Source organism: Manacus candei, unplaced genomic scaffold (genome assembly GCF_025592945.1).
Source record: "Manacus candei isolate 608988 ecotype Guabito, Panama unplaced genomic scaffold, ASM2559294v1 h1tg000035l, whole genome shotgun sequence".
NCBI classification, from domain to species: Eukaryota; Metazoa; Chordata; class Aves; order Passeriformes; family Pipridae; genus Manacus; species Manacus candei.
The window spans coordinates 6,338,663-6,351,192 of NW_026138083.1; the positions used below are offsets into that span (position 1 = coordinate 6,338,663).

Here is a 12,530-nt window from a genome sequence, read left to right on the forward strand (position 1 = left end):
AAAGTTGGACAATGAAAAGGCAAACTGCTCAATTTCAAACAACTAATTCCTAAGTAGCTTCCTGAAGAAGCCTGGCTTTTTTCACCAAAAAACCCCAAAACGAAAAACCAAAAAAAGAAATAAAAACAAAACCCCCCAAACAAAATAAAAAACCAAACACAACTCCCCCCCAGAAAAACCCCCAACTGATTGTAGTATTATATAGATGCAAAAGCAAAGTAAAAGCAAAACACAAAAATAAAACTCCTATGCTGGAATCCAAATCTCCATAAAGAGATATTAAGCAAGTAAGAGGAAGAAACAATTTGCACATTTACATTTTGTAAGCCATTCTGTCACACTTACTTCATGAAAAAGTAAATTCACACCAAAGTTCCTATGACATCATGATGGAATAGCACTTTTATCAGGAAAACAGGCTAACAGTGTTCCTTTAGCTTTTCCAATAACAAGGCCACTTTCAAATGTGGGTATGTACAAATATAATCTTCAATTTTTCACTCACCACACCATGAAGTGCCCACACAATCATTTAATGCCGCCTGTCAGAGTAGTTTTAATGGCTGTGACAGCACAGATTCTTTGCTTCAACATTTCTGAAGTGCTGTGGGACAGTTCATTTTATCACCCCACGAGTGTATCACTGAGGATCCAGTCTGGTTACTTCAGCACAAACTATTTCAAGACTGGTGCATTTCCCCTGCAACCTGGAAAGCCCCTGTTTTGTATTATTTACAGAACTGTATCAAAATATCTTCAACTACAGGACAACTTTGATGCCACAATTAAAAAACCACACAGACATGACAGCATCTCGATGTACGCTGTAGTATAACAGTGAAAATGAACTCAGGCTATTAAAAAAAATTTATTCTTTTCCATGAAAGATTGGTACTACAATCAATATAACCATTTCATGAGTCAAGTATGTCTGTTATAGGCAGGCACAACATTACAAAACAGGCAAGTACAATGCCCAGTTAAGCGAATACAGTCGGAATATCTATTCATCCACTATTTCTGAAAACAGAATTATTAAATATCCACCAGGGAAAAAGATGAACTATTTTAACTTCTCTTTGGCATACTTATCAGGACACTGAATGAATTACAAAAGTCTTCTATTGCTGCCAGTGCTGTGAAGGAAAAAGGACTTCAGTGGAAGGCTGTACGTCAGAACTCACTTTTAGGACTCGTGGCAAACACCATTTCAGCTGCCAACGCTTCACGAGGCAGACAAGGATTACTTTGTTTTAAAACTGCAGTTTTGTCGAAGGTATCAAAAGAGTTACAGTAAATTTATGCACAGTACATACATATTACACACAGTTATATAAATACCCATGCTGTGGGCTGGACTTGAGGAAGTTGCTTTACCAACACCAAAGCTCAGTACCAGCCCTCCCAGCAGCCACTGAATACACATTGCACTTCGCATCCAGTAATATGTTCATTTCTGTACCTCTCTTAAAAATAGATTTAAAACAGAAGCGAAGAATAATATCCAATCTTTCCATAAACTTTGTTTTCTTATTTACACTGTAATATTCCATTATACATAAAGACTGCATTACACATTATCTTCATATAGCTTTTTGTAATACATACAGCTTGGAGCTATTAACATCTTAGTTTGGGAACAAGAGATATGACCTATAAGACTATTTTAAAAAAAACAATTTGAGCCTTAATTTTGCTCTAGTTTGTTTCACTGAAACCACTTCTTTGAACAGAAAAAAAAATCCTCCTTATTGGGGAGGAAAAAAAAACCAACTCATGGTTAAACTACTCCGGATTTCCTTAAACCACTGAAAACTTAGAAACCATAATCATTTTTTTGCATAATTACAGAGCCACTTCAAAGGTCTGTAACTTTTAAACTCAGAACATGTATGACAGTTGTGACCATATCCTGAAATTAAATAATTAATTTTTTTTAAACTTTTGGTTATTTTTCAAACATAAACCAATGAAAACACAGTTGTTGATCATACATGATCTGTGCACAACTGGGGAGAGTTCCTATTTTATTAGGGGAAAAAATGAACATGCACACACCCCCATTCACAGAGTGAGAACATAAACTACAGCAGCACTTGTCTCAAGTTATGGTGCACGTGGTTGCAATACGGAGTATAAAACAAGAGCAGAATTTCCAACATCTGTTAAAACACAAAAACCAACCCCTTATTGTACAAAAAGTCATTCACATTCTTTGCAATGAAGTGAGGAATCAGCTGCTCTCTGGACTCTCCAGCCTGCAAACTCCTCCTTCTATTGCCACGGACTGTCCTGCCACAGCTCCTGGAGGAAGCCTTGAAATGTGAGTCTGTGGAAAAGTCAAGAGAGTATTAATGACTGAGAAGAGGCAAAATTATGCAGGGCAAAGTAATAAGTATTGAATAATTAAGCTCTTCCATCACTGAAGTCTGAGGACAAACTACGAAGCAACTTGAAAAGCTGCAAACAACTCAATTTGCTTTTCTATTCTCTTTGCATTAATGTTTAACATACACAAAAAAGGACCATGACAGATGCATAGAAGAGGTAAACTGGATGACCCAGTGCACTGAAAGTAGAAAGGAATATCTATAGTGAAGACAAAAGAATAATTCTGGTTTATAAGCCTGTTCCTTAGGCAGATTCAGAAGAGTTTAGTACAGAGATATACCTAACAGAAACCTTGGACACAAACTAAATAAACTAACACTTCAGAGCATAAAGCAACTGCAATGATCAGGATGGAAAGAGGAAACTTCTCTGCATAAAATACCTACTTGTCCTCCTCAAAACCTCCAAATACTTCCTGTTACCAACTATCAAATGAATCAACCCAAAAAACAATTGTGTTTCTGCCAATAGGCATCTTTTTTTCATGAAGAAATTTTAAAAGCCTTTGAGATGGCTCTGGAGCATTTTAGCCAGAAAGTGGGTACACGTGTCTGTGTACACACAACTTCAGCTTAAAACTCAGCTGTAACTCAGTGAGTTTTATTACTGAGGGGCAAAAGCACCCACCTATGAAAAGGTACTTTGACTCATGGTTAAAAGTAATGAGTTTTTATCCCCCTTGCAAATGCTTTTACACTGTGAAAACTGCTCATGTTACATTAAATTAGGAACTAGAAATGATTCCTACTATGGTATAAAGCTCACAACAGAGAAGTTGCTGGCATTTAGAAATTACAGCTTCCTGGAAGTGCAGCCCGCCACATATTTAAGTGTTTGTACACACATTATCCCATTTAAAAGATTTAAATATTGCAAAATGTGTACTTTGCAATGAGGCAATGGCTTCTGACAAGAAGCATAGATGGAAAAGTTCAGTAAGAATAACTTACTAATGAGCAGAAAGTGATTTAAAACTGTAACCATAGTTCATTGCATTGAAGAGGCACTTTGTGTCTCAGAGGCAGCTTCTTTTAATTCCTTTCTTGATAAGGGTATCCTGGTGTCTGCTCTTAGGTGGTCTTGTTTTCAGTTAAATTACACAGTGAGACTTAATTAAAAACATTTCAATGTTTTTATTTTACTGCTAAAACTTTGATCTCTGGCCTTTCTGCTTGATATATGAACATCTTCCTACTTTCAGAACAATTTCAGTTACAACTGTGATTTACCACTACAAGAAGAAAAGACTCTCTTCTTTCCCCCGAAATGTAACTGACAATTTTTTGTAAATGTTATTTCATAAATTTAAAGGAAAAAAAAAGGAAGAAAATCAAGTGGAAGAAGGGTATTGTTTATTTTTATGACTGACAGATCCAATATATGTTTCCAGGTCTGTGAATATTCCTAAATGAGAAGTGGGACAGGATGACAGTATAAAAGCAGCAATGTTTGATGGGCACACTATCAAGTTTCCTCAGAGGAAGAATGCTACCCATTTGTTTAGTGAGATACTGCAATTAAAGCAAACCAATAAGTTAATCCTAGTAAGTTTCTGAGCAAGCAAAGGAAAATACATAAGAGGGGATAAGCAGGGAGTCACTATCTATCAATGCATTAGCAAGCAGTTCTGCTTAAATAGCTGTCCAAAACACTAGTCCTATACAAAACCCCATTTCCTACAAAAGGAAAACCACGTTTCCCCACACAAAAGACCCCAAACAACCATACACCAGCATCTGTACACTTGCATTTACAGAAACACCCAACCACATCTAACAAAACCTTTCTTAAAGTCTTTACTTGCATCCTGTTTCTTTTCATACTTTATGCAATGGAGTAAATACAGATGCTGGTTTACACTGACTACTTTTTATTACTTTCACCCATGGCTGCCTTATGTAGAACAAAAAAGAGGCAGATCTAAGATGATAGTGTTTAAAATATGTTACTTAATAAGTAATTTGAAAGGATAACACTGCCATGTCAAGACAACTTCAGAAAACTCCCGAGTGAATTCTTACAATTATATCTCCCTTGTTCTTAACCATAAGAACAAACTTCAGTAAACAAAAAGAAACATCAAAGAACACTTAATATTTTTAAATTAACCACAGAGCTTATTTGTACAGTTTGTTACATTTTTATATCCCAACATCATATTTTACATTGAGTCCAGATTGTATAGTCAATTAAGTTTAGATTTTAAAAACATAAAAATAAAAAAGTAAACAAAAAAGAACAGCAATAGAAAGGTTTTAATTGAACTCGATTAGTGTGTCAGCTTTACAAGTTGAATTGACCCACACCTGGAAGAAATTGTGCCTGGGAGCACCAAAAAAGGAAAATAAATGGTTTTCCCAAATTAATCCTCCATTCAGGTTCAGGGAAGCCTCTCTTTGAGGAAACCATACGCCAAGGAAAGGTAGATTAGGAATGACGGGGCCATCCATACCTTCAGCTCCACAAACAGGTTTTACTGCCCCAAGAATATTCTGATTTGATTTGCTTTCCCAGAGAAAAGTGAGGTTGGTGAGGGGCAGTAGGAGCTGAGGTACCAACAGCTGGGTCACCAGTCATTCATCCCAGATTTTTGCTGCAGCTTAAAGAAGGAACCTCGTGCCTACAGTTCCAAAGGAAAAAAAGGCAAATGCTGGATGAAACATTTGATTTTGCTTCCCACCCCTCCATAAAGCACAAACAAGCACACCAACCTTCAGACACTGATTCTTGCTCCATGTACTTGCCTTCCAAACTCACGGTGCTTCGCTCTTTCCCTCCTAACCAAACCAAAATCATGGAGTCACCAAACCCAAGTGCTGCAGACCCTGGAATGTTACTCTCTCTCAGTGCCTTTTGATGCAACACTGCAAAGTTCCCATGACCCTTCAAGTCCAAAACTAAGAGGTCTTTCTGCCCTGGAATAAATGTTAACTGCTACATGTTTTCATCTTTTCATCGTGAACATTTGATCTACTTTTCCAGTTACATATTTTTTGTGTACCTTTTTTTTTTTAAATAAATAAATACTACAAGTTGTGCCAAGACTTACTTCATGTCTCATATACAAGGATTCTGAAACCACCTTGAGATCAACTAATATCAAAAAGATATTTTTTTTAAAAAAGATCTAGTCTCCTCCTTTTATTCACATAAAATATTAGTTTGTCACAACAACTTTGGGTGGTTTTCTTTCACTAAAAGCATAAATACAATGCAAAATGAATATAAAATTCAAGCCAAAAGACAGACAGTGCTGCATGAGAAAGCTGAAGTCAATCAAACACTGCCAAGAGGACAGAGTACAACTACCAGATGGCAGCACATTCAGTTCTTAAGCAAATCTAGGGAGTATTTCATGTGTTTAGCTCTCTTATTACATGCTCAGGATGTGCTTTAGACAGAATAATTTATAAAACAAACTTTTTCCATTCATTACACTACTGAGATGAAATAATGAAAGACCAAGGACATCATATCCTTAAGGAAATTGCTTTCTACAACTCTGCTCCTTAAAAAAAGAGTAGCACCAAACCCATATATTCTTTAGAAATCTGGAGCTTTCTAGCTGGGTACACTCTTCCACCATGAGAATCATCTGGCCATACATTCTCAGTTTATTTTCTAAACAGTAACAGCCCATTTTGGCAGCAGCTCTGCTGCTCTGTCTCCTGGGAAGCTCCTCTCCAACCTAGTTTGTGTGTACACCTGCAGTGTGACAGGAGAAGGTGCCCTGCAAAACACTGGAAACTGCTGCTATCTCAATATCCCATGTGCAACTCCTTTGGTGAAATCTCAATAAAGAAATAAAGGGGGAAAAATAAAAAGAGAGGCTCCAGAATATTGTCCTTCTTGGCAAATGACAGAAAGAAAGACACACTGATGGGGCGTTTCTGGCTGTCAGGCACTGAAAATACTGATTCTACATACAGGTTGCTCATGAAGTTAATGGTTTTCCAAGCTCAGACTCGTTCTCTGTGTTAAGTATATTACTATAAACTATTTATATATCCAACCAAATCACTTATACATGTATTAAGACAGTCTAAAGCCACAAACCAACCCATCGTCTGTTCAGCTCAGTGTCCCAGGGTTTTGTAGAGGTGTTCTAAAATACTGCTATGTATCTTCAAATGTGATTTGTACCACCCTGAACTGCAGGTGCCAAGTCAGGCTATTGCACTAATATTTGCATAGCTGGATATACAATCCCATCTCCCCTGCTCCATTCTAAAGCACGTCAGCCAGATACAAGGACAGTTCTAGAACTACTGGTTTTATGCAAGAACTCAATCCAAAAAACTGAACCTATCTTCTCATCTCAGAGCCCAGAATTTCCACCAAGGTCTACGAGCCAAACATTTTAACTGGCATCTCAGCACTGAAGGTTATTTCCAATAAATAGAAAAACCTTATTTTTATGAGAGAACTGGATGCTCCACTGTATGTACAGAGTTCTTTTCAAACAAAAATTTCTGACTGATTCCCCAGTCTCCAGACAAGAGTGCAGATTAAGGAAAATTAGGTATAACAGTGACATATATTTTCCTGTCTCATGAAGTTAAAAGACTGTCTCTGTAGTCTGAAATGAATGACTGAATTATTTGACTTCGTATTTCTGTTCACCAAACAGGCTCAGTAAATTTTTCCACTCATTTTCAAATTAGAATTAGGATTCTTCCAAGATGTGTTTCTTCACCCAACTAGCACTGGATAACTGCTCTTCTCCTGACAAAGGGCTTTCACAGACCTTTCAGTCACAAAGCAAAATACAGAAGCTCATCCTGAAACCAGTGTTTGTCACATGTATCACCTCAAACACAGAGGGAAGGACTCGTGCTAAATTTTTCAGCATCAGTAAAGCTGAATAAATCTGATGACAACACCTGACATCTCCACAGGAAAAATGAATTGGAAATGGTCTCCCTGTCCACCATGTTTCCTCATACTGGAAAGTGAAATGAACTGTCAAAGATAAAAGTTTCTGTTTGCATATGGCAACCACAACATCTGGTGTGGACAGCATCCGCTGCTGATGGATGTTTTCAAACACAGCAAAATGCAACACTCTCCACTACTGTTACACCATGTCCTGCAAAGTAACTTGAATTTGGCTCATTAGAAAATGGAAAGCATGGCACATGTAGCTTTGCATTATTAAAACCTGCCATAACATAAAGCTTAGCAATTCATGCTGTAAGAACTGTGTATCTGCCAGAGAGAGATTTAAACTGGCAACTGGATTGGATTACGTTCAATATTGCAACTAGATTTTCAGAAATTCACTGTCTAGGTCATCTAGCTGTTAGAAAAACTAAAACCTATGAGGCTGAACTACAAGGATATCTCAAAAGTATTGCAATGTTTAAAATAATTGCAAAAGTTTGCATCATTTATACACAGATCATAGAGCAAAGTTATGTATATTAAGAAATATAGTGAGTTGACAAATTATTTCAAATACCTGCACTTTGCTGGTATTGAGATTGGATCTTTTACTGGAAAAAAAGCACTCTGACTTCAAATGCTAAAGAAAACACTGCGGAAGTGCCTATTTTCAAGTAAAAATATCAGCCACCACACAGAGAGCCACTACTCTCAATCACCATGGCAAGACACTTGTGAGATCCAGGAAAAAATAAGTATCCTGGTCACTTAGACTTTCTGCACACAGAATATTGCAGGACTCGAGCAAACATACTATGCAGACCCTGCCTGAGCTAAAAGGGTTCCTGCTGGGTTACGCAGAGATACACAACATTAAATAAATAAAAAAGGCTGCCACGTTGGGTAGAACGTCCAAGAGATGCAGGTGGCATGAGAACTCACATTGCAGGCATACATTGCACTGTCATTTGAGACTGAAGGACTTATTTTCCTTTGCAGCATCCTCCACTGGGCAGCAGACAAGGAACAATAAGACATGAACACTATGTCACCGAGAAGAGTCAATTAACTTATGCAACCTACCCACTAATACTCCTTCCTTCCCATTCCCTATTTACATTTAAAATCACATTATGGTGAATTCAAGGGATTATTTCTTCCCAAATTACATGGCAAACCCTGGCACCGAGTGATTATGAAGCTGGTTGTGCCAAGAGGGATGACAAGAACAAAAGAATCCAGCTGAACCAGCAAGGATATACCTTGATCAGCTGCTTGTGGCAGTGATGTAAGGGCTCAAGGGCATGAAAATCTGAGGAAAGCCAATGGGACATCCACTATGCAGGTGATAAAGATGACACTGCCAGAGTTACCAGTGGTGGAGGAGCTGAAATACTTCCAGCATCAAGAAAAAATAATAAGCCATATGACGAGAGGTGACTGTGTCAGCAAAAAGGTGCGAACTTAGTTCATCTGGCAAGTCTCCACGGGATTTTTAAAGTAACATTCAACCCAAGCATTTTAATCCAATGGGAAATGCTGACTTTTCCAGGCAACTGGCTTTCCAAAGAAATAGACTGGACACCTTTCCAAAAAGTGGAAACTGCAGGCTCAGCCATTTGATGCTGGTGAGTTATCATTCAGGCTGCCTGGGTTGTAGGTGACTGCCCAGCTGCAGAACCCAGTCTTCCCTAAACTGGGAGGAAACAAACCTCTGTTGCGAGGATACTTCCAAATCAGTACTTGGGAGAGCTCACGGTGTTAAAATCCAGAAGCACCAGCAGGTCAGGATGTACAAACCACTTCAGGTCTCCCATTCCACTTTCCTGTCCCTCTGTTCTTTTGAGGAGTTGCTGAGAGTTAATTGGCCGAGTGTGTCTCCACATCTTGAGCACACCAGTGTCTGCAGGTGAGCTGGTATCCAGCTTGTAAGTATTTGTCTTGTAAGAAAGGCATCCTGCATCTCCACAGTCTTCATCTGGGGTTGAGAACCACCATTTGCTGGGTTCTATTATGAATTACATTAACCTCCCATACCCAAAGAACCACACTATAAAGCAGGATACTTTTGTCCTTAGTATGTACCCCTTTATATAATTAAGATTCTAATATTAGTCTAATTAATAGCAGTAGACACTAAAAAACCTTCTCACTTTCTAAAAGTCTTGCTTTTTGTTTTCATGTGCATTAAATTAAACCAGTCCAAAATCAGCCACTGTGACAACCCCTCAATTTAAGAATAAAACTCAAGTCCTAGACTGATGAAAGAAATAAAACCTGAAGCTCTTTACCACCCTAGAAAAACAGGAAAGCAAACGTTTCCTTACAAGTTGCTGCCTGATCATTTTGTTATGGTCCTCATAAACAAGTGATATTTTACACTTTTATGGATTCTTATCCCATTATTCTTTCATGGCAAGCACTCAAAATTAACTGTACCAAAACAGTTACTCTATGAAAGAACAGATTTTTTTTTTTCACTTGCAATACATTGTGTTCTATTTCAAGTCCAGTTTTCCATCTATAACTTAGTCCTAGTTGTAGCAGAACAAAATTCCAGTTTTTATGACAGAAGACTTTTTTTGATCAATAGAAGTCAGCAGCAAAAGCGTTTGTGGTTTTTCTCTGGAAAGCATTTGTGGCCACAGACTCAAAGGAGGAAGAAAGGGAGGAGGATTAACTCTTCAATGAAGGTCAAAAACATAATTTAAAAGTGAACCAAGAAGAGCAGCTGTGTCTGTCAGCACAATCAGGATTACCAGCTGGAGAATTTACCAGCAGTATGAAAACAATGCACACCAGATGTCAAATGTTGCAACTGTGAGTAGGGAAACATCTCTGGGCATGGCACTGTCATGCTAGTAACTCATTACCACACAGATTTCATATTTAGCATTTGGTTATTAATTACACAGACACTACCAGGAAGAAAAAATAATATTTTGAGCCTCACAGTGTAAGCCAGAGACAGGTGTGCACACTGGAAACATTTAACATCTCACAGTTCTTCTTAAACTGCAAACACAAGACAATGATTTTAAAACCAACTAGCCAATACTAGAACATCCGCAGCTGAGCTTGCTTTAGTTTCTCTCAGTTCAATCTGAACTTTAAGCTTCAGTTTGGGCTTTTTTCAAATAAATCTGAAATAAATATTAAGAAAAGAAGTAAAATCACACTCTCTTCCATTAATAGTTATCTGGAAAGAACTGTACATAAGTTATGAATGCAAATACTTCACTAACACCTCTACCAGCACTTCCTTCACCAGCTGCTTATTATCTTTGTCTTTATGGGGCATCCTTAGCTTTTTTTCCTACACATTTTACTCCAGGAGGATGAACTCATACATTCCCAGTGCTTCAAACAGTGTGTTACACCATTTTTTTTTGTTTAAAATATCTGATGTAGATTTCCTGCTTTTGTACATTCTTTGATTACCTTGCTTGCATACTCCTTCATATTTATCTCTCAAATTAATCACAGAAAATAGAGGGGGGGAAAAAAAAAGAAAAATAAGAGAGAGAGAGAGAAGGGCTGGGGTTTTGTAGTTATCTCCCCCTCCATGGCTGATGACTAAATTTTCTTCTTCAGCAGATACTTCTTCCAGCTCATTCCCCCCTCCTCTAACTAGTTCTGAACTCTTCATTCTCAGTCTTGAATGATTATGGCTGCACATGTATAAATGTCTACAGAGACTATGATTCTGTCTTTGCTTGCAGCTTCCTCCACGTCCATTCTTATTGTCCAAACACCTCTCCCAAATGCTCTACTTTCTACACTGCAGTACCTTTTTCTCCCTTCAATGCTCCATTTCCAGGAATAGACGGCTTATCCACTTACTTAATCCCTACTCCTTGATCTTGATGTTAAGGAATTTTCCAGTTTCCACTGCTAAATTCAAGGTTAACATATTATTTCCTTCGTTAAAAATAAATTATCAGGCCCCAAGAAACTGAAAACATGGATGTTAATATCCACATTATTTATCATAGAGGTTATTCTGGGAATTGTTTGAAGTTTGTTTTACAACTTCCTTGATGGGATGGTGCAATTGCTTTATCTGAAGGAAGACATGCCCACAGAAAAATACAGTACCACCCTAAATAGCCAGTAAAACTGAATCAAGCTGGATAAAGTTATTCAAATACAATTACTGTCAGCAGAGGGAATGGACATGTGCTTGTGACACCTTATCCTGAATAAAACATATGTTAGCATAGGGTTGTTAACTGCTGCAATTAAAAAAAAAAGGAATTAGAAATGCCCAATCAATTGATACATTTAACTGCTTGTGCACCCATTACTTTTCCCACTCTATTAAAGATAGAAATTCCTTATATATCTCATTATTATTAATTCAAATTCTCCTTAGTTTCTGCACTCTTTCTAATCTATTAAAACCTATTCCTCATAGCTTACCTTAGCTTTGCCGTCCTGTGCAGACATATATCCTACACACATGCTCTCTGTTGTATGGCTCCACAGAAACTCCACTATAAAGGAAAATGCAAGAATTCACAAAAAATGCCTTGGATTAAAATATAAGATGTAATTTAACAAGATTGGAATCTTGAGGAACAAATACAGCTTAAAATATCTCTTGGGAAAGGACAAAAAGCAGACTTGAAGAATGAAAACTACTTACCAGAATAATTCAATCTCATAAGAAACAGCTATCAAACAAACCAGATTTTCCTCCGCTATCTGCAGTCACACACTGCAGAACTAATACCCAGAATGAGAACGTTACTTCAACCATCTGGAGCCTCCAAGATGAGAAATTGCAGTTAAAAGATAGGACTAATTTCTAAAGCAGGTGCCTGTCCCAACCGCAAAGTAAAAGCTGATATAATTTTCATTTGCTTGCCTCGAACCCAGACAAAAGCACACCAAACCAGCAGAAACCCAGATGGCCTACAAGGATTCTGCAGAATCGACACACTATGAACAGAATAGCCAGTTACAAGCTTTTTTTTTTTTCACAGAACTGAGCATAAATATATACACAGCATATAACTACCAATGGCTAAATGGAGATTTGTGGTTTAGCTGCACAAGTAAGATACAGGAAAACATGCAGAAGTAGTCAAGCCTGCAATATGGGAGCTGAAGATATAAAGCAGGCAGGAAAGACATCTGGTGAAAGCCAAACTATCCTGCAGAAAAAGCAGGAGAGGCATCTGAGGGAAGCAGAGCAACACTATACAATAAGTGAGAAAGATTCCTGGCAAAATTAGAGCAAGACCTGGATC

General features: G+C 37.7%; 1 protein-coding gene across 5 annotated transcripts in view; it reads right to left on the bottom strand.

Moving 5' to 3' along the window:
• Positions 1-814: 814 nt before the first annotated feature.
• Positions 815-12,530, bottom strand: part of TASP1 (taspase 1) — a 78,115-nt gene continuing 66,399 nt past the window's right edge. For all 5 annotated transcript variants that reach the window (XM_051792695.1, XM_051792693.1, XM_051792689.1 and 2 more), the window contains 2 exons: positions 11,698-11,771; positions 815-2,329 (listed from right to left, as the gene is read on the bottom strand). In XM_051792695.1, the coding sequence (XP_051648655.1) occupies positions 2,234-2,329; positions 11,698-11,771 (170 nt within the window). In that variant the 3' untranslated portion in view covers positions 815-2,233. The remainder of the gene's footprint in view (positions 2,330-11,697; positions 11,772-12,530) is intronic.